Here is a 20,585-nt window from a genome sequence, read left to right as displayed (position 1 = left end):
ATTAGATACATTTCAAAATAGTGAATTAGTTTTAGATGAATTGGCCCTGTAATCACTCCTTGGTATTAGTGATTAAGTGACATCTGAGGGTGTTATGTCCTGTGTTTAATTGGTTTAATGTTCGTGGTGGATTAACACTTAACACCTCACATTCCCTAAAAGTGGTTAGAAACTGCATAATTAAATATCCCCTGCTAATATATTTCATTGTACTGTACATGTACGGGACAGTGGTAGCCTAATAGGTAGAGCTTTGTGCTATCAACTGAAAGGTTGAGAGTTCGAATCTCAGCTCTGCCATGCAGCCACTGTTGGGCCTTTGAGCAAGGTGCCATACGATAGCTCACCCTGTGCTCTTACCCCAGCTTCCAAACAAGCTGGGATACACAAAGAAAGAATTTCCTTGTACTGTACGTCTGTATATGTATATGTTACAAATAAAGGCATTCTCTTATATTCTCACTACCTGATTCAGGTGAACCACATTAGTAACACTGCTTGTAAATTCTGATAATCTACGGGACAAGGAATAAAGTCTGGGTGCATCTGATTCAGTATGTTGAAGCTGTGACAGTATTTTCTCAGTATTTTTTCGCTCTCCTTCTGTGTCTCATGAACCACTGATACATTAGTGATACATTCTGATGATGCCTGCGAAATCATTTTGACATACCCGTTACATAAAACCTAAATTGTGGCACTTTTTGAGCTACACTGGTGTTATTTGTACTATAAAGTCAAACTGTAGTTATTTGGCTTATACATTGATCAGCCATAACATTAAAACCACCTCCTTGTTTCTACACTCACTGTCCATTTTATCAGCTCCACTAACCATATAGAAGCACTTTGTAGTTCTATAATTACTGACTGTAGTCCATCTGTTTCTCTGCATGCTTTGTTAGCCCCCTTTCATGCTGTTCGTCAATGGTCAGGACCCCCACAGGACCACTACAGAACAGGTATTATTCAGGTGGTGGATCATTCTAAGCACTGCAGTGACACTGACATGGTGGTGGTGTGTTAGTGTGTGTTGTGCTGGTATGCGTGGATCAGACACCGTGTCCACTCACTGTCCGCTCTATTAGACACTCCTACCTAGTTGGTCCACCTTGTAGATGTAAAGTCAGAGACGATCGCTCATCTATTGCTGCTGTTTGAGCTGGTCATCTTTTAGACCTTTATCAGCGGTCACAGGATTCTGCCCACGGGGCGCTGTTGGCTGGATATTTTTGGTCGGTGGACTATTCTCAGTCCAGCAGTGACAGTGAGGTGTTTAAAAACTCCAGCATCATTGCTGTGTCTGATCCACTCGTACCAGCACAACACACACTAACACTAACAATAATACCTGCTCTGTGGTGGTCCTGTGGGGGTCCTGACCATTGAAGAACAGCATGAAAGGGGGCTAACAAAGCATGCAGAGAAACAGAAACAAGGAGGTGCTTTTAATGTTATGGTATCTGTGTATTTACTTTATTATTTTTATTAAAGGAGCTTTGTAATAGAGGCATAATAACTGTTTGACTTCTGCTTTGACCTTGTTTATCAGATAACTGATGAATTTACAAGCTCTACAGTTGTTTTCTTTCACTCTGTAATGAAATTATTAATTTGAAAGAGGTTTAAGAAAAGTGCCATGCATTTTTTCCATAGTAAATGATAGTAAAACTAATATAGAACATAACCTGCATACATGTAATATGTGATGCATAAGTAAGACTACACGATAATACTGTAGTCATACAGCATATTGTTTTCTCCATCATTTTATCTAATTTTATTCTGCCCCTTTGTTTTTTCAACTATCTAAATCACTTCGTATATTTATGACCACATGGCTAATATTGCTAACATTAGCGTCCAGCCAAGCTAATGCTCTCGCATCATCTATCGATGATAGAAGCTTTTTAATGGGGACTAAGTTCATATTATTAGCAATAACACACATATGGATTTGATGTTTGTGTGTCCATATACTTTCAGCCACGTGAAGAAAGCTAGGCTAAGCCGTAAAAGAGAATTAACTCAGCAGGGCAATTGATAAACCTAGATAAGCATTCTGTTATGTAAGATCAGTGATGACTTCTCTGTCTCAGTGAGATGCCAGGCCAAAGGTTTAATGGTTTATCAGTCCTCTGAAGATTAACAGAGTAGTGAGGCTTTACTTATGGTATATGTGGTGTTGTTTTTTTTGAAAATGTTGTTTGCAATAATTTTAGCATTTTATTTCATTTATTTGGACTTAGCAACCAAGGTATGACTTCTAGGACAAAACACAGTTGAAGAAATCTATGTATTAGCATGTCATGTTTAGCTCAGTATTTGTATCTTCTGCATTTTAAGTAGGAGATAGCACCCACACCATTGTTCAATCCCCAAGCTTTCATTCTTTAACACACCTTTGTCCACAAACCCCATGATTCTCCCAGCGCTCTTTATTTCTCATTCTTCCTGACCGTAAACAGTTAATTCCCTGGTGAGCGCATGCATTTCCTTCGTTTCTGAATAAAGCTCTTTCTGTGGTGACAATAGGTGTTCACACCTTCGCTCAGCAGGGGTCTGGAGTTGACCGGCCGAATGGCTCCGTCTCTGAAGATCAATGAGCTAAATTGGGGTTGTAGTTACAATTGAAGTGATTGCATGGGGCTTTAACAAAAGCCACAACCACCCTGGTGCCAGCAGGACACTATCAGTTCAACCTACATGCCAAAAAAAGCACACTTGATCAAATTCCTTACACTGTTTTACAGAAGTAAATTCAGTACATGCAGCTAAAAACGTTTGTATTAAATATTGTATTGATTAAATCAATCCTTCCATGTTGGTGAGGGACAACACTAGTCTAAAGGTTAGTTAATACACTTTTATTATAAATTGCTTTTGGTCTTTAAGCAAGCATGGATTTTTTAGCTCCATGTGAAGCTCTTCTGCAGTCTGTTGACCATCTATTTGTCAAATATTTATTTATTCAGCTGTGTCCACCAGAGAGGTCCTGATCACAAGATTTCTAACCCTTTCACCGCACTGATTTGTATTATTTCAGGTCATTATTAAGCTTATATTAAGACTGGTTTTAAAATAATTTACTTTTAATTATTTTACTAGTTATGAAGCTGTGAAGGAGAGAGTCCTTTTCATCATTCTACTCTAATAAAGCTTACCTGAACCCATCTTTACTTTTCTTAGCTAATTATTAACCTTAAAGGCAGAGAGGGCAGAGATATCTAACTGGACTGTAGATAGACGATGGAATTACTTAATAAAGCTTGGTTATAAGCCCCTGATTAGTGCATTTGATTCAAATTTACTAATAAATACTAATAAAGAGGTTAATGGAAGTTCAAGACTTGTATAATTACTATATACAGTATGTGCCTGGTTCCAGTAATCAAACCAAGCTTTATTTAGCAACTTTAGCTCAGCTAACTAAGTCCGCTTTGTAAATGTAACTTATTTTACCCTAAAAGTCTTTCACCTTGTCTCTACAAAGTTCCCGTCTGTAATCACAACCTCTTGTTATTCAAAAGTTTTGTCCAAAATAATTAGATAGACAAAACATTAAATAACCACCTCCACACAGGCCTCAAAGTCCAAGCATGGTGGACATCTAATCTGACCCTTTTACCCATTTTACCACAGCATTCATAGTATTTCGACCAACTGAAAGTTTTCAATCGCACTAATGTGGTAACATTGTGTACTGTGACGATTGCGACATCCCCCATGGACCCAATGGCCTTTTCAAATCTTATCAGAGAGCACAATCCAAAAATCGCTCAGCCTGATCAGAAAAAAAAGGTTACTTTCAAACACTTTGGATTCAAATAATGAGATTAAGATTTACAGATAGTTCTTGGTTAGTTTAACAAGACCTCTTTTTTATATAGCCACAAGTTTATGCCCAATAAGGCACAAAAAGCATTATGTGTAGTCAGAATCTTTTCTATGCATGCAGACTTGCAGTTATTTGCATTCAAAACACAATCACGTCAAATGTGCAATAATGCAATGTGTAATAATTATTATGTATAATCACTGTGAACTACTATGTGCAATTTTCGGAATGTGAATATTATTAAATTTAACTTTTGATGTACCTATATATATATATATATATATATATATATATATATATATATATATATATATATATATATATACAGTGTATCACAAAAGTGAGTACACCCCTCACATTTCTGCAGATATTTAAGTATATCTTTTCATGGGACAACACTGACAAAATGACACTTTGACACAATGAAAAGTAGTCTGTGTGCAGCTTATATAACAGTGTAAATTTATTCTTCCCTCAAAATAACTCAATATACAGCCATTAATGTCTAAACCACCGGCAACAAAAGTGAGTACACCCCTTAGTGAAAGTTCCTAAAGTGTCAATATTTTGTGTGGCCACCATTATTTCCCAGAACTGCCTTAACTCTCCTGGGCATGGAGTTTACCAGAGCTTCACAGGTTGCCACTGGAATGCTTTTCCACTCCTCGACATCACGGAGCTGGCGGATATTCGAGACTTTGTGCTCCTCCACCTTCCGCTTGAGGATGCCCCAAAGATGTTCTATTGGGTTTAGGTCTGGAGACATGCTTGGCCAGTCCATCACCTTTACCCTCAGCCTCTTCAATAAAGCAGTGGTCGTCTTAGAGGTGTGTTTGGGGTCATTATCATGCTGGAACACTGCCCTGCGACCTAGTTTCCGGAGGGAGGGGATCATGCTCTGCTTCAGTATTTCACAGTACATATTGGAGTTCATGTGTCCCTCAATGAAATGTAACTCCCCAACACCTGCTGCACTCATGCAGCCCCAGACCATGGCATTCCCACCTCCATGCTTGACTGTAGGCATGACACACTTATCTTTGTACTCCTCACCTGATTGCCGCCACACATGCTTGAGACCATCTGAACCAAACAAATTAATCTTGGTCTCATCAGACCATAGGACATGGTTCCAGTAATCCATGTCCTTTGTTGACATGTCTTCAGCAAACTGTTTGCGGGCTTTCTTGTGTAGAGACCTCAGAAGAGGCTTCCTTCTGGGGTGACAGCCATGCAGACCAATTTGATGTAGTGTGCGGCGTATGGTCTGAGCACTGACAGGCTGACCCCCCACCTTTTCAATCTCTGCAGCAATGCTGACAGCACTCCTGCGCCTATCTTTCAGAGACACCAGTTGGATGTGACGCTGAGCACGTGCACTCAGCTTCTTTGGACGACCAACGCGAGGTCTGTTCTAAGTGGACCCTGCTCTTTTAAAACGCTGGATGATCTTGGCCACTGTGCTGCAGCTCAGTTTCAGGGTGTTGGCAATCTTCTTGTAGCCTTGGCCATCTTCATGTAGCGCAACAATTCGTCTTTTAAGATCCTCAGAGAGTTCTTTGCCATGAGGTGTCATGTTGGAACTTTCAGTGACCAGTATGAGAGAGTGTGAGAGCTGTACTACACACCTGCTCCCTATGCACACCTGAGACCTAGTAAAACTAACAAATCACATGACATTTTGGAGGGAAAATGACAAGCAGTGCTCAATTTGGACATTGAGGGGTGTAGTCTCTTAGGGGTGTACTCACTTTTGTTGCCGGTGGTTTAGACATTAATGGCTGTATATTGAGTTATTTTGAGGGAAGAATAAATTTACACTGTTATATAAGCTGCACACAGACTACTTTTCATTGTGTCAAAGTGTCATTTTGTCAGTGTTGTCCCATGAAAAGATATACTTAAATATCTGCAGAAATGTGAGGGGTGTACTCACTTTTGTGATACACTGTATATATTACTGTTGTTTTGTATATATACTCTCTATTTTAAACCTGTGGTGTTTTTAGCATGAACCAATGCACATAATTTTTTTCTGTCAATATAAATATACATTTATATTTTTAGGATCTAATGGTGGATTTCTCACCCATAGTGTTAATATCTTTAAGCATTTGCTAACATTTAAAATCAAGTTTGATCTAATACTATGTTAAAATTTAAATATATAATTTGGGGCGTGTATTAGCAGCTTTTAATAATAAACATGGGGTCACTCGACACTGTTTGATGGGGGAAAATCCAGAAAGTGTAAATGTAGAAGATTTAGAGTGCTTTTTGAACCAATTAGTCATATGTCTTTGATTAAAATATTACAATTCCACCACCATTGTCTTGTTTCCCACTAAATCCTCTCACATTTGTGCTGTGTCAGTTTTTTTATGCAAAAGAAAGAACCCGTTCACTCTCATTATCTTTAAAAATGTGGGTTCATGCACATCTTCGCTCTAGTTTTTAGACCCAGGTGACCATTGTACCCAGTTCCTCCAATAGATCATTAGTGGGTGTGAGGTTCAGCTCCACGGAGGCACAATCACACTATGCATACTCCTCCCTCCTTGTCTCCTGGGCCCTATAAAACTACCACCTCTGGTGTGAGTTCTTCAGTCTCTTCCAGACCTGCATCAACAACAGGTAAGCACTTAGCATTGCAGCCTTTGGTTAGTGATCTTTGAGAAAGACCTTGGGTGAAGAGTATTAGTAGTTTAAAATTATTGTTAGAAGTTTGTTGAGTTTAAATAATAGAATAAAGACCATTTTAACTTTTTTGGAATTTATTAAGAGACAGATTTGTGCTGTAGAAGATGTAAAATGAATGCTTTTTTTATATAATGTATATACATTGTAGTCCAGTTATGTGAATTAAAGCATCTTTAACTATTCATGGCTATTGTCACAATGTTTAAAACACTTTAGGGAATTATGTTTTTAGAAGCTAATTTGGTTTTAAAGCTTTGAATTCATTTGGATCTAGCTCAGAATACACTGTGTGTTAAACAGTAAACATCTCATGTTGGTTTTGGATTACAAAATTGGCCTACAAGAATCATATTGTTTTTTACCTGTCCACTTATTTAATGTAACTATTATTTAATGCCCTATTTTCTTCTCTCCTTTCAGATCCATAATGAAGTTTGTGGCTCTAGCTTTGGCCATCATTCTGGCCGCAGGTAAAAACCGTTTCTAGTCGTGCTACATGTATCAGATACTGCTTGCCAGGGCAAAACAGCTAAACTTTTACCCAATTTACTCTACCCAGGTTGCCAAGCCAGATCCCTGCAGGCTGATGCTCCAACTCAGTATGAACACATTAGGGCTGCAGTCGTGACTTACCTCGGACAGGTTAAGGAGACTGCACAGAGAGCTATCAACCATCTTGATGACAAGGAGTTCAAAGAATACAAGTAAGTGATTAGAGATGTTCCTTCACTTGTTCATTTGCTCTTATTCAGGAAGTCGTGCTTACTTAAGCTTTTTACTTACTATTACTATTTTATACACCATGTAATAGCAGTAGTGATCTCTAAAAATAAAAATTAGTGGAAAAAGTGTAGTAAAATAACGTTGTATCTTTTGGAAATGGGTTAATGTTTTTGTTCTGACCCAAACATCATGTGATATGTGAAAGATATTTACCCAGACCGTCTTCTCTCCAAAATAGGGATCGCCTCACTCAGTCCCTGGACGGCATTGAGCACGCACTTCAGTCCGCCTCCACAAGCCTTGCCCCAGTCAGAGAGGGTGTCGGCCCCCAGATTGTGGAAGTCATTTCCCAAGTCCGCGAAAAGGTGAGCCATGATCTTGAGGAGCTGCGGAAGGATCTGGAGCCCAAGCGTGAAGAGCTGCGCCAGGTAATCAAGAAACACCTCGATGAGTACCGTGAGAAGCTGGAGCCCCTGATTAAGGAGTACTCCGAGAAGCACCAGAAGGAGATGGAAGAACTCAGAGAAAAGATGGAGCCCGTCATGATTGAACTGAAGCAGAAGATCAAGACCAATGTGGAGGAGACCAAGTCCAAGCTGACGCCCATCGTGGAGACCATTCGCAACAAGCTGACCGAACGCCTTGAGGAGCTGAAGGCCAAGTTTGGAGACCATGTCCAGGAGTACAGGGAGCAGATTGAGACCATGATCACCAACACACGTGGCCAATACCAGTCTGGAGAGCTGCAGAAAAAGCTCACTCATCTTTCAGATGAGCTTAGGCCCCAGCTGACAAAAATGATGGAAACCGTCCAGAAGGCTTTCGCAGAATAAACGTGACCTTCCTCCAACATCTTGGCCTGTAAGGCGTTGACCACACAGGGTCTTATAAGAACTCTGTAAACCTTTCCCCATAGATTTGCTCATATTCAATTACAATGCAATTGCTTTTTTATTTAGAACATGAGCCAATGGAAAAACTGGACTTAACACCATTCTGTGCATTTGAATATTCTCTTAACAAAGCACATGCTTAATGTACTAATTACTTTTATGTAACTTTCTGTAATGACAGACTAAATCCTTTGCTGTGCTTCATTGTCACAAAACACAATAAAATATCGGTTGATAACTAATTTCATTTATGTCTCAAGAGTTCTCCTTTGACAAACATTAAAGAAACGAGTTCTAAAGTAATCATTAGCATTATTGTATGCACTATTATTTTTTTATATCAAACCATGCGTAGGTATATTTCATTTTAGTGCAGTTAATCAATAGATTCCAGACTCCAGTTACTTGATTTATCCCTTTAATAAACACTCAATCAAGACTATTTACGTAGTATACAACTGTTTTTTGTAAATAACACTAAGTCTATTGTGTATAGTTTTACATTTACAATTTCAGCATTCAGCAGATGCTCTAGTACAAGTAGACAACAGTCTAAGAACATACCTACTGAAACCCTGTTCGAACAAGTGTATGTAGAAGGTTGTAATTAGTAAGTGCATGTTTATTTTAATTGAAGAGCTTAGTAAACAGGCTGGTCGTCCTGGATGCGAGTGCAGAGAAAAGCCTTGATGCCTGTCTTCCTTGAGTTCTGAGTGGTCCACAGTTTTACACATTTACAGGTAAACAATTATGCCATGATTTCCTGCTCCACGGTCTTTAAGCCTGTATGGTATGTATATGGTGTATATGTATATGATGTGATTGCATGGTGAAGGACATTTAATTTATTAATTCATATGTATATTTTGCATACAGTCATGTGTCCTATCATTAAAGCTCAATCTGTAAAGCTTTTAGTCTTAAATAATATATTAATATAAAGATATATTATATAATGTGTATTTGTATAAGCAAAAAAGAGAAGCTAATACAAATACAAATAAAGTAAGTAAGGTGAAGCGAATGTCCAACGTGCATACATATATACAATATGTGGTATGCAAAAAAATTATGTGCAAATTGTGCATCTGGTACATCAATAAAAATAGAGGCAGTAGTGCATCTGTATATACTATCTATATACAGTACATATTGTAGTTAAATATAATATAGAAATAAAGATATTGTTATAGTTATAAATATATAAAATATATACATTGTTTTACACTCACACACACTATATATATATATATATATATATATATATATATATATATATATATATATATATATATATATATATATATAGGCGTATAATACATATAATATTAATGTATGTAGATATAATATAGATTATAACTAATCTACACATTGTTTTACACACACACACACACACACACACATATATATATACAGTGTATCACAAAAGTGAGTACACCCCTCACATTTCTGCAGATATTTAAGTATATCTTTTCATGGGACAACACTGACAAAATGACACTTTGACACAATGAAAAGTAGTCTGTGTGCAGCTTATATAACAGTGTAAATTTATTCTTCCCTCAAAATAACTCAATATACAGCCATTAATGTCTAAACCACCGGCAACAAAAGTGAGTACACCCCTTAGTGAAAGTTCCTAAAGTGTCAATATTTTGTGTGGCCACCATTATTTCCCAGAACTGCCTTAACTCTCCTGGGCATGGAGTTTACCAGAGCTTCACAGGTTGCCACTGGAATGCTTTTCCACTCCTCCATGACGACATCACGGAGCTGGCGGATATTCGAGACTTTGCGCTCCTCCACCTTCCGCTTGAGGATGCCCCAAAGATGTTCTATTGGGTTTAGGTCTGGAGACATGCTTGGCCAGTTCATCACCTTTACCCTCAGCCTCTTCAATAAAGCAGTGGTCGTCTTAGAGGTGTGTTTGGGGTCATTATCATGCTGGAACACTGCCCTGCGACCCAGTTTCCAGAGGGAGGGGATCATGCTCTGCTTCAGTATTTCACAGTACATATTGGAGTTCATGTGTCCCTCAATGAAATGTAACTCCCCAACACCTGCTGCACTCATGCAGCCCCAGACCATGGCATTCCCACCACCATGCTTGACTGTAGGCATGACACACTTATCTTTGTACTCCTCACCTGATTGCCGCCACACATGCTTGAGACCATCTGAACCAAACAAATTAATCTTGGTCTCATCAGACCATAGGACATGGTTTCAGTAATCCATGTCCTTTGTTGACATGTCTTCAGCAAACTGTTTGCGGGCTTTCTTGTGTAGAGACTTCAGAAGAGGCTTCCTTCTGGGGTAACAGCCATGCAGACCAATTTGATGTAGTGTGCGGCGTATGGTCTGAGCACTGACAGGCTGACCCCCCACCTTTTCAATCTCTGCAGCAATGCTGACAGCACTCCTGCGCCTATCTTTCAAAGACAGCAGTTGGATGTGACGCTGAGCACGTGCACTCAGCTTCTTTGGACGACCAACACGAGGTCTTTTCTGAGTGGACCCTGCTCTTTTAAAACGCTGGATGATCTTGGCCACTGTGCTGCAGCTCAGTTTCAGGGTGTTGGCAATCTTCTTGTAGCCTTGGCCATCTTCATGTAGTGCAACAATTCGTCTTTTAAGATCCTCAGAGAGTTCTTTGCCATGAGGTACCATGTTGGAACTTTCAGTGACCAGTATGAGAGAGTGTGAGAGCTGTACTACTAAATTGAACACACCTGCTCCCTATGCACACCTGAGACCTAGTAACACTTACAAATCACATGACATTTTGGAGGGAAAATGAGAAGCAGTGCTCAATTTGGACATTTAGGGGTGTAGTCTCTTAGGGGTGTACTCACTTTTGTTGCCGGTGGTTTAGACATTAATGGCTGTATATTGAGTTATTTTGAGGGAAGAATAAATTTACACTGTTATATAAGCTGCACACAGACTACTTTTCATTGTGTCAAAGTGTCATTTTGTCAGTGTTGTCCCAGGAAAAGATATACTTAAATATCTGCAGAAATGTGAGGGGTGTACTCACTTTTGTGATACACTGTATATATATATATATATATATATATATATATATATATATATATATATATATATATACAGTATATATATATATATATATATATATATATATATATATATATATATATATATATATATATATATATATATATATAGGTATACGTGAGTATAATACATATAATAATAATGTATGTAGATATAATAATATAGATTATAACTAATCTATACATTGTTTTACACACACACACACACACACACACACAGATTATAACTAACATATACATATAGGTATGAGTACAAGAATTAAAATAAGTAGGAGGAATATGTAGACTTGGAAATGGCGGTACAAATGTGTGTTTTAGTTTGAGTTACACCAAAGAGAGGCCATTATATGATATTTCTTTAAAAGACTAATTATACCAGATCTAATATTTATCTGTGCCATGTTATATAAGGGAGGTACACTGCTGTTTAAAAGTATCTGCCCCTTCCCAATTCCCACATTTTTCACACTTCAATGTTTCAGATCATGACACTACTTTTAGATTAGACAAAAATAACCCAAGTAAACAATGCTTTTTGAATAATGGTTTCATTTATTAATGGAAAATCTGGCAACCTGGCCCTGTGTGAAAAAGTAATTCCCCCCTTAAATCAACCAGATAACCATGTTCAATTTTACTAGCCACACTCGGGCATGATTAACCACCAGACCTGTTGAATCTAAACATCACTTATACTGTATATACAGAGTCTGGCAGGCTAGTAAATCATGTGTAGTTTGAATGTAGGTATTATTTATGTAGTACTGTTGTAATTTTGTCGTCTGTATGTTCTTCTTAATGCAGCCCCTTGACTTCATGTATAAGATCAGCAGCTCTGAAAGTCAAAGACAAGTTCCCAAAAATGAGGAAGCAATTTATATATTATTGAGTAGGACATTTATTAGGATAATAAATCACCAGGAATTGACATACGTATTGAACAGATGTTTGTCAGGGGCTGATTATATATTAGCTTTAGTCAGGTTAGACAACCGTATGCGATGCTCCAGGCAAAACAATGTCAACGCCAACCCATAATCATTTACTCAATAAACATTTAATTGGAGCATCTCAAGACCCTTTAATTTCTCCTTACAGAGGGTCACTGAAGTCCTGGTAGCTCTAATTAACTCAAGATCTGGTCAGTATGTACGGTATCCTTTACCCATATAGCAAAGTAAGGTAACTTTATTAAATACCATTTACAAAATAACAACACATGGAATTGTGGGTTGTGGATCTTGCTCTCTGAAGAGTTGTAGTCTAACAACCATCATGTTCATAATGATAGGTCCTGATATGCTGTGTGTGACCTTTGCAGTGGTTTAAAATGACAGTGGTTTCAGCAGTGGTTCTTATTCCTATTATTAACTTGTAGTTCTACAATTACTGACTGTAGTCCATCTGTTTCTCTGCATGCTTTGTGCCCTCTTTCATGCTGTTCTTCAATGGTCAGGACCCCACTTGATTACTACAGAGCAGGTATTATTTAGGTGGTGGATCAGTCTCAGCACTGCAGTGACACTGACATGGTGGTGGTGGGTTAGTGTGTGTTGTGCTGGTATGAGTGGATCAGACACAGCAGCGCTGCTGGAGTTTTTAAATACCGTGTCCACTCACTGTCCACTCACCTTGTAGATGTAAAGTCAGAGACGATCGCTCATCTATTGCTGCTGTTTGAGTCGGTCATCTTCTAGACCTCCATCAGTGGTCACAGGACGCTGTCCAGAGGGCGCTGTTTTCTGGATATTTTTGGTTGGTGGAGTATTCTCCAAATTTGGTTTAAAAACTCCACTCATACCAGCACAACACACACTAACACACCACCACTATGTCAGTGTCACTGCAGTGCTGAGAATGATCCACCACCCAAATAATACCTGCTCTGTAGTGGTCCTGGGAGAGTCTTGACCATTGAAGAACAGCATGAAAGGGGGCTAACAAAGCATGCAGAGAAACAGATGGACTACAGTCAGTAATTGTAGAACTACAAAGTGCTTCTATATGGTTCAGAGTTGTTATGGTTAACTAATATTAAAACTGCACAAATACATTAAAGTAAATAAAATACACACAGAATTAAGCAAATAATAACAATCGTTTGCAGATGCCTAGAAAAAAATTATACTTTATGATACATGTTGATAATTTGGACTGTACCATTCACTGCATACATAGACAATGATTAACTGATCTATTTTAGCTCCCCGGCGGGCCCTTTAGGCAACCCAGAGGTCAGTTTGTTTAGCACAAAGCTAAGGTCAAAGTTGAAAACCATGGGTCACAGGGCATCATAGGTTCCAGCTCTGGTTTCTCTGTTCTGCCTCTCCACTGGGGATACATGTGCCGAAAACCAAATTAGCTATCTGTTGAGTGCTGCCAGTGGTTCGGTAGGTTGTTTGATTGATTATCATTAGGCGCTAAGCCCACTAATGGCCTTCTGTCTTCAGTCGACAATACAAAGTAATATATACAAGTAATTAATGTGTACTTTTTGGTTTGGTGTGTTTTTTTAACTCGTGTCTCAGAGGGCCTGTGTGACGGTGAATTGGGTGTGAGTTAGAGGTAAAATTAACATCCATTGGAGGGATATAAAAGCCAGCCTGGAGATCTTGGTTTAGCTGGACTGGCTCTGTGCTATATGAAGACAGTATTTGGATCTCACAGCTTAGTTATAACATGGATGGTAATTAATGTTCAAATTTTTCTTAAATACCCTGAATTGTGGTTTACCAACTTACATTTGTTTCTTTGCTTTGATCTGTAGTCTCTAAGTTGGCACATGGCTGCATGATGGGTTTACCTTGCTTTCAAGAGGACAGTGGTACATGTGCCAAAGCCCCTCAGGTGGCACGGATCAAAGTTCAGCTGGAGACGTTCAGACTTTGGCAGGAGTTTGATCACCTTGGCACAGAGATGATAGTCACAAAAGCTGGGAGGTTGACAATTTACTATAATTTACTAATTTATATATATGTAAAACATTATAATGTATTTTATTTTTACCATTTGTTTAACACAGTAAGACGTTGAGGGAAGTCAGAGGTGTATTTGTGTATTGTGTTTTTACAAGGAGGATGTTTCCTACATTTCAAGTGCACATCACAGACATGGACCCTGCAGCGGAGTACGTCCTCCTTATGGACTTCATTCCAGTGGATGACAAAAGATACAGGTATTATTTACTGTAGATTTACATATTTAAGAAATTAATCAGACACCCACCGGCTTCACTTACCATATAGAAGCACTTTGTAGTTCTACAATTACCGACTGTAGTCCATCTGTTTCTCTGCATGCTTTGTTAGCCCCCTTACATGCTGTTCTTCAATGGTCAGGACTCTCCCAGTACCACCACAGAGCAGGTATTATTTAGGGTGGTGGATCATTCTCGGCACTGCAGTGACACTGACATGGTGGTGGTGTGTTAGTGTGTGTTGTGCTGGTATGAGTGGATCAGACACAACAATGCTCATGGTCACTGCTGGACTGAGAATAGTCCACCAACCAAAAATATCCAGCCAACAGCGCCACATGGGTGGCGTCTTGTGACCACTGATGAAGGTCTCAATAATGACCAACTCAAACAGCAGCAATAGATGAGCGATCGTCTCTGACTTTACATCTACAAGGTGGACCAACTAGGTAGGAGTGTCTAATAGACATACCAGCACAATACACACTAACACACCACCACCATGTCAGTGTCACTGCAGTGCTGAGAATGATCCACCACCTAAATAATACCTGCTCTGTGGGGGTCCTGACCATTGAAGAACAGAGTGAAGGCAGGTTAAAAAGTATGTAGAGAAACATATGGACTACAGTCAGTAATTGCTGATAAAATGGACAGCGAGTGTAGAAACAAGGAGGTGGTTTTAATATTACCAAGCTCCAGATGTTTAAAGATTAGTTTTACCACCTTTTCTATTTGCAGATATGCCTTCCATAGCTCTTCGTGGCAGGTGGCCGGTCGTGGAGATTCAACAGTCCCAGGAAGAGTTCACTTTCATCCGGACTCACCAGCGCGTGGTGCCCAGTGGATGAAACAAACCGTCTCGTTTGATCGTCTCAAACTGACGAACAACCTCCTAGATGATAACGGCCATGTAAGATTTAGACTAAAATCTTAGCCGCAAATTCAGAAAAATAACCTCTGTCATGATGAGTCGGTTAAAATGTGTTACCATGTTTTTACCATGCAGATCATCTTGAACTCGATGCATCGGTATCAGCCACGGTTGCATGTAGTGTTGGTGGACCAGTGTAGGAACAGTCACCTGTCTGTGCATCGCAACTTCTGCACTTTCTCCTTTCCTGAAACTCGCTTTATTGCGGTTACTGCCTACCAGAACCACAGGGTAAGTACATGCTTTTTTTCCCCCAATCCCCCCCCCCCCCCAATCTAGTCGTGTCCAATTACCCTGACTGCGTCCTCCACTGATTCAACCCTCCACCGCTGACTTAGGATGCTTCTCAACTGACACACGCCCCCTCCGACACGTACTCAGTTCAGACTGCATTTTTTACTTGCACGAGTCGAGTTCATATATACCGATCAACACTGTGCACGGAGAGCCACACCCTGATCAGCATTATTCCTCAGCCCTGTGCAGGCGCCATCAATCAGCCAGCAGGGGTCGTAATTGCACCAGTTATGAGGACCCGTGATCCGACTTGCCATAACATTAAAACCACCTCCTTGTTTCTACACTCACTGTCCATTTTATTAGCTCCACTGAACACATAGAAGCTCTACAATTACTGACTGTAGTCCATCTGTTTCTCTACATGCTTTGTTAGCCCCCTTTCACCTTGTTCTTCAATGGTCGGGACCCCCACAGGACCACCACAGAGCAGGTATTATTTGGGTGGTGGATCATTCTCAGCACTGCAGTGATACTGACATGGTAGTGGTGTGTTAGTGTGTGTTGTGCTGGTATGAGTGGATCAGACACAGAAATGCTGCTGGAGTTTGTAAACACCTCACTGTCACTGCTGGACTGAGAATAGTCCACCAACCAAAAATATCCAGCCAACAGCGCCCCGTGGGCAGCGTCCTGTGACCACTGATGAAGGTCTAGAAGATGACCAACTCACACAGGAGCAATAGAGTGATCGTCTCTGACTTTACATCTACAAGGTGGACCAACTAGGTGTGTCTAATAAAGTGGACAGTAAGTGGACACACACTAACACACCACCACCATGTCAGTGTCACTGCAGTGCTGAGAATGATCCACCACCTAAATAATACCTGCTCTGTGGTGGTCCTGTGGGGGTCCTGACCATTGAAAAACAGCATGAAAGGGGGCTAACAAAGCATGCAGAGAAACAGATGGACTACAGTCAGTAATTGTAGAACTACAAAGTGCTTCTATATGGTAAGTGGAGCTGATAAAATGGACAGTGAGTGTAGAAACAAAGAGGTGGTTTTAATGTTATGGCTGATCAGTTGTACGTGTGTGTGTGTGTGTAGCATATGGTATTACACATGACTATAACTTGCTTTCTTTTCTGCAGATTACACAGTTGAAGATAGCAAGCAATCCTTTCGCTAAAGGCTTCCGAACTACAGATGCTAATAACTGGTAATTACAACATCCACTTTTTTATGTTTACCACTTTTTACCAGGTAGGATTCAATAGTCAAGCTGATAAATCAGCATTTTCAGATCAGAACTAACCTTTAATCCTAGGAAGGCTGTAAATTATCAGTAACCACCAAAGTGCGCTCATTTCTTATCCTTATCTAGAGTTATCTGTCGTACCAGAGAACATAATCCTACGTTCTGTTAATGTTGTTAAGCCATTGAGAGAACGGGGGAAAGTGAGGCTGGGAGTGCAGGGTGCTGGCTGTTATGTAAAAATGATGTCAACACGTTGCATAACTGCACTACTGACATACAGTTGTCAGTAAAGTCAAAAGTACATTTTAAAGAAAGCATGGATATGAAATGGCATGGCAGTCTTGTGGTCTTAGTGCTTTTTCTGACTTAATGATTACAACAAATTACAACTTATTGATCAGAAATTCATGAGTGTGAGTTGTTTCATACAGTAATTGTAAGTAAGAATTTGACATTCTGTAGATCCATGGCAATGAAAAGCTCCTTTGACTGTCAGCAGTATCAATTTTTTAATTATTGATTCAACAGCTTCTGGGTTTCTAGCTTACCTTAAAACTTACAGATAAGGTGACAGGAGTTGCTTTTCAACCATGGTAAGAAGACCACTGTTCCACGTACAGTCAAACTAGCCCTAATTAATCACTAGTCAAGTCATGTCAAGTCAACTTTATTTATATAGCGCTTTTTACAATAGACATTGTCTCAAAGCAACTTTACAGAATCCAGGACCAACAGACCAAAACCCCAAAAACAGTAGCAAGGAAAAACTCCCTTAAAACTACAGGAAGAAACCTTGAGAGGAACCAGACTCAGCAGGGACCCCCATCCTCCTCGGGTGGCCCGGAGAATAACTTGAATAAATAGGATTTACACAATATCATACACACACAAATTTAAATGAACTGAGAGTTATAACTAGCAAAAATAATTGGAGTTCTTCATTATTCAGTCCAGTCTGTGATAAAGTCTGTAGTGAGTTCTTGACATTGTTGGTGCAAACACGCCAGGTTCCCGTCACATCTGGCAGGAGCAGCATTGTTGGCACGGCAGTCTCGACTTCATTCCTTAAACTCGGGTGGGTAAACAGGTTTCCATCAGAACCATTTCGGGGTAAAACAACAGAAACTGTAGTTAAAAATGTAAAATGTGAATCAAGTAAGATGTCAGTTTTGCAGAGAGTAGCTTTAGACTCCGGCAGACACTACCAGACACAGAGGGACTGTGGGGCCATAAAAATGCACCATTAAATAACAATATAAATTTTTGTCACACCCACATTAATCTTATGCAAGAACATGAGTTCACAACCATCTTTTGACAAACAAGCATGTGTTTCGATCATTAAGTCTCAGTAAAAACAGTTGCAAATCATTAAAACGACTAACAGCCTTTACAAGTCTATGTGAAATCCTAATAAAAGTTTGGAATGCAAATATAAATCTACTTATGATTCTGTAATCACACAGGTCAACAGACAGTTCCAAAACTCACCTGTCTCGTTCCCTGTTGCCCTTGCACCCTGAAGAGGGCACATCACAGGCAGCCACTTCTACCAAGGACCAAAAAACAATGGAAAAACATTCAAACCGTGAGTCCTGTCTATATGTCTATAATTAACTCTTATATATGTGCTTTCTGACTCTCTCTGGCATCCTTCCGTCTTCGGGAGACGATGGTGTAGCATCTTTCTTATCTTTCTGACTATGCTATTAAAATAAATGTACTAATGCGCCAAGGTGGCACAGCGGGATATTCTTGCTCACCAGCGCCGAGATTCTTGGCTGTACAATCAGAGTTCTTGTGGGAGTTTTGGTCTGCTGCTAATTTAATGCACTTTATTTAATGCCTTGATTCAATGTATTTGCCCTCATGAAACGTCAGAAAAATAAATGTACCTTGACTTTCACAATCCTGTCTTGTTACTGTAGCACCACACAGTGTTGGATCTAGGAAGCAGATTATAAATTATACATTTAACCTTACAATTTAACCTTAAATAGGACATTAGTGAGGTATCTGTCTGTTGTTATACCAATCTTTAGTGAGACAGCTTCCAACATCTTCATTTGTCTGTTTGACATGCTAGATGGCTATCTTATTGCTGTATGCTTTCCTCAGTTTGGCTTTTTAAGGTGGCACATGTATGGAACTTTTCACTGGTGTGTTTTCATAATAGTTTTAGTTATTAATAGTGGCTAAACAATCACATTTTTATTATTTTATAGTAATGGTACACAATACAGAGAGGCAATGCTTCTTGAATAAGTTTACAATTACGCCATTTAGCAGATGCTATTATTCAAAGCGACTTACAATACTGTGACAGTATATTGTTAAGGGCATAACAGTGACAACCTGGAAGTGGTGGGGCTCAAACCAGCAACTTTTGGATGGCTAGTCCAGTACATTAACCACTAAGCTACAACTGCACTATACAGATGCTATACAGATGATAGCAGCAGTTGTAGCCTAGTGGTTAAGGTACTGGACTAGTAATCAAAAGGTCACTGGTTCAAGCCCCACCACTGCCAGGTTTCCACTGTTGGGTCCTTAAGCAAGGCCCTTAACCCTTGATTGCTTAGACAATATACTGTCACAGTACTGTAAGTGGCTTTGGATAAAAGCGTCCTCTAAATGGCAAAAATGGAAATGTAATTTAAAGACAGTGCTTTATGTTTATGATAATATGTTCAATAAATCCACCAGCACTTGTTACAGTTTAGATTCACATTACATTTATATCTTTTTATTTTTTTGTCTATTTCCATCACAGAGAGTTTTACTCATCATGGTCTTTCCCCCCAGTTCCCACACAGTGAGCTGGTCCTGCCATACAAAGAAGGCACGGCTGGTACGACTGAGAGGAAGGAAAGGGGGAGACCTGCTAATGTTCACTCGGCTCCTTTGCTTCCCTTCATTAACTGTCATTGGAATAGGCCAAAAAGGTGCCGCTTTAACTAAAGCGGACTTATCCTACATATATTAAAGTATATTATACTGTTCTATTTATGGTGTATTTGTGATTTACGTAGTTGTATCTGACACTGTGTTAATGCTATGTTTACTTGTGAGTCATTTACAATTTTGTCATTATACATTTTATGTATTTTTCTTTATGTGGCTAATAAACAGCTGATCAGTGTTCTTGTAATCTTGTAAAACATTATTTTTACTTCTGTTAGTTAAATAAACGTTAAATAGAACTAACAGATCAGATTATTGTTTTAATTGCACTGCATTGGTTTAATGTCAGCTCATCATCTAAAACCTTAATCCCCAATATACGCACACCTTTGACCACCTCACGTCATTCCATATTAATACGCCACTGAAAAGAAAAAGTACAAACTTGGTTTAACACTATTTTAAGTCATGTACTATACATGGAAATGTCCAGATTAATATAAACAGTAATATAAACAGTAATCCTAATCATTAAGCGGGTGTTTCGTCCAAGAAATAGTGTAATAATGTTTGTGGACGAATGTTTATTGCGAATGTAATGTTCAACCTCATGTTGCCTAGCAACATGGCACACTCTTAACGGACTACGTAATGTCGCGGAAGAATGCTTTTTGTAAGTGTTTTTAGTTAATAAAAACATTCATAAATTAAACATTGTTTTATTTTATTATATTTTATATACAATAAAATTCGCGTCGTGCCAAAACATCCTTCCCCGTGATAAAATCGCACGGTAACGCACGGTCTCTCGTGGCTTAAT

General features: G+C 39.2%; 2 protein-coding genes and 1 long non-coding RNA gene across 5 annotated transcripts in view; 2 read left to right on the top strand and 1 right to left on the bottom strand.

The window, feature by feature from the left end:
- apoa1b (apolipoprotein A-Ib) overlaps nt 1-8,401 on the top strand; it is a 79,207-nt gene extending 70,806 nt beyond the window's left edge. The window contains exons 1-4 of one of the 2 annotated variants that reach the window (XM_062988045.1): nt 6,452-6,472; nt 6,959-7,008; nt 7,098-7,242; nt 7,500-8,401. In XM_062988045.1, the coding sequence (XP_062844115.1) occupies nt 6,966-7,008; nt 7,098-7,242; nt 7,500-8,094 (783 nt within the window). In that variant the 5' untranslated portion in view covers nt 6,452-6,472; nt 6,959-6,965 and the 3' untranslated portion in view covers nt 8,095-8,401. Of the gene's footprint in view, nt 1-6,451; nt 6,473-6,955; nt 7,009-7,097; nt 7,243-7,499 lie in introns of those variants that run through there. The other variant, XM_062988046.1, reaches the window with a different exon arrangement.
- Nucleotides 8,402-11,781: 3,380 nt separating this feature from the next.
- LOC134302729 (uncharacterized) lies at nt 11,782-14,500 on the bottom strand. Its single transcript, XR_010007574.1, has 3 exons — nt 14,238-14,500; nt 13,973-14,135; nt 11,782-12,066 (listed from the first exon to the last, which is right to left on the bottom strand). It is a non-coding gene; the product is annotated as an uncharacterized LOC134302729 (long non-coding RNA).
- Nucleotides 13,595-19,866, top strand: LOC134302726 (T-box transcription factor TBX10). 2 transcript variants are annotated; one of them, XM_062987917.1, is made up of 8 exons: nt 13,595-13,917; nt 13,999-14,170; nt 14,328-14,406; nt 15,169-15,340; nt 15,437-15,592; nt 16,755-16,822; nt 18,328-18,449; nt 19,635-19,866. In XM_062987917.1, exons 3-8 carry the CDS (start codon nt 14,342-14,344, stop codon nt 19,820-19,822), a joined length of 771 nt encoding a protein of 256 aa, XP_062843987.1. In that variant the 5' UTR covers nt 13,595-13,917; nt 13,999-14,170; nt 14,328-14,341; the 3' UTR covers nt 19,823-19,866. The 2 variants fall into 2 exon arrangements, with proteins under 2 accessions (XP_062843987.1, XP_062843988.1); XM_062987918.1 differs by lacking the exon at nt 13,595-13,917 and having other exon boundaries at nt 13,998-14,170.
- Nucleotides 19,867-20,585: the final 719 nt, after the last annotated feature.

This window comes from Trichomycterus rosablanca, chromosome 25 (genome assembly GCF_030014385.1).
Source record: "Trichomycterus rosablanca isolate fTriRos1 chromosome 25, fTriRos1.hap1, whole genome shotgun sequence".
Lineage (NCBI taxonomy): Eukaryota > Metazoa > Chordata > Actinopteri > Siluriformes > Trichomycteridae > Trichomycterus > Trichomycterus rosablanca.
This window is presented reverse-complemented; position numbering and strand designations above follow the sequence as displayed.

Bases quoted from the DNA above. Each gene is read 5' to 3' on its own strand.
- LOC134302726 (XM_062987917.1), top strand. From the start codon at position 14,342: ATGGACCCTGCAGCGGAGTACGTCCTCCTTATGGACTTCATTCCAGTG. The intron at 15,341-15,436 runs GTAAGATTTAGA...TTTACCATGCAG, and splicing joins TCCTAGATGATAACGGCCAT to ATCATCTTGAACTCGATGCA. The intron at 18,450-19,634 runs GTGAGTCCTGTC...TTTCCATCACAG, and splicing joins AATGGAAAAACATTCAAACC to AGAGTTTTACTCATCATGGT.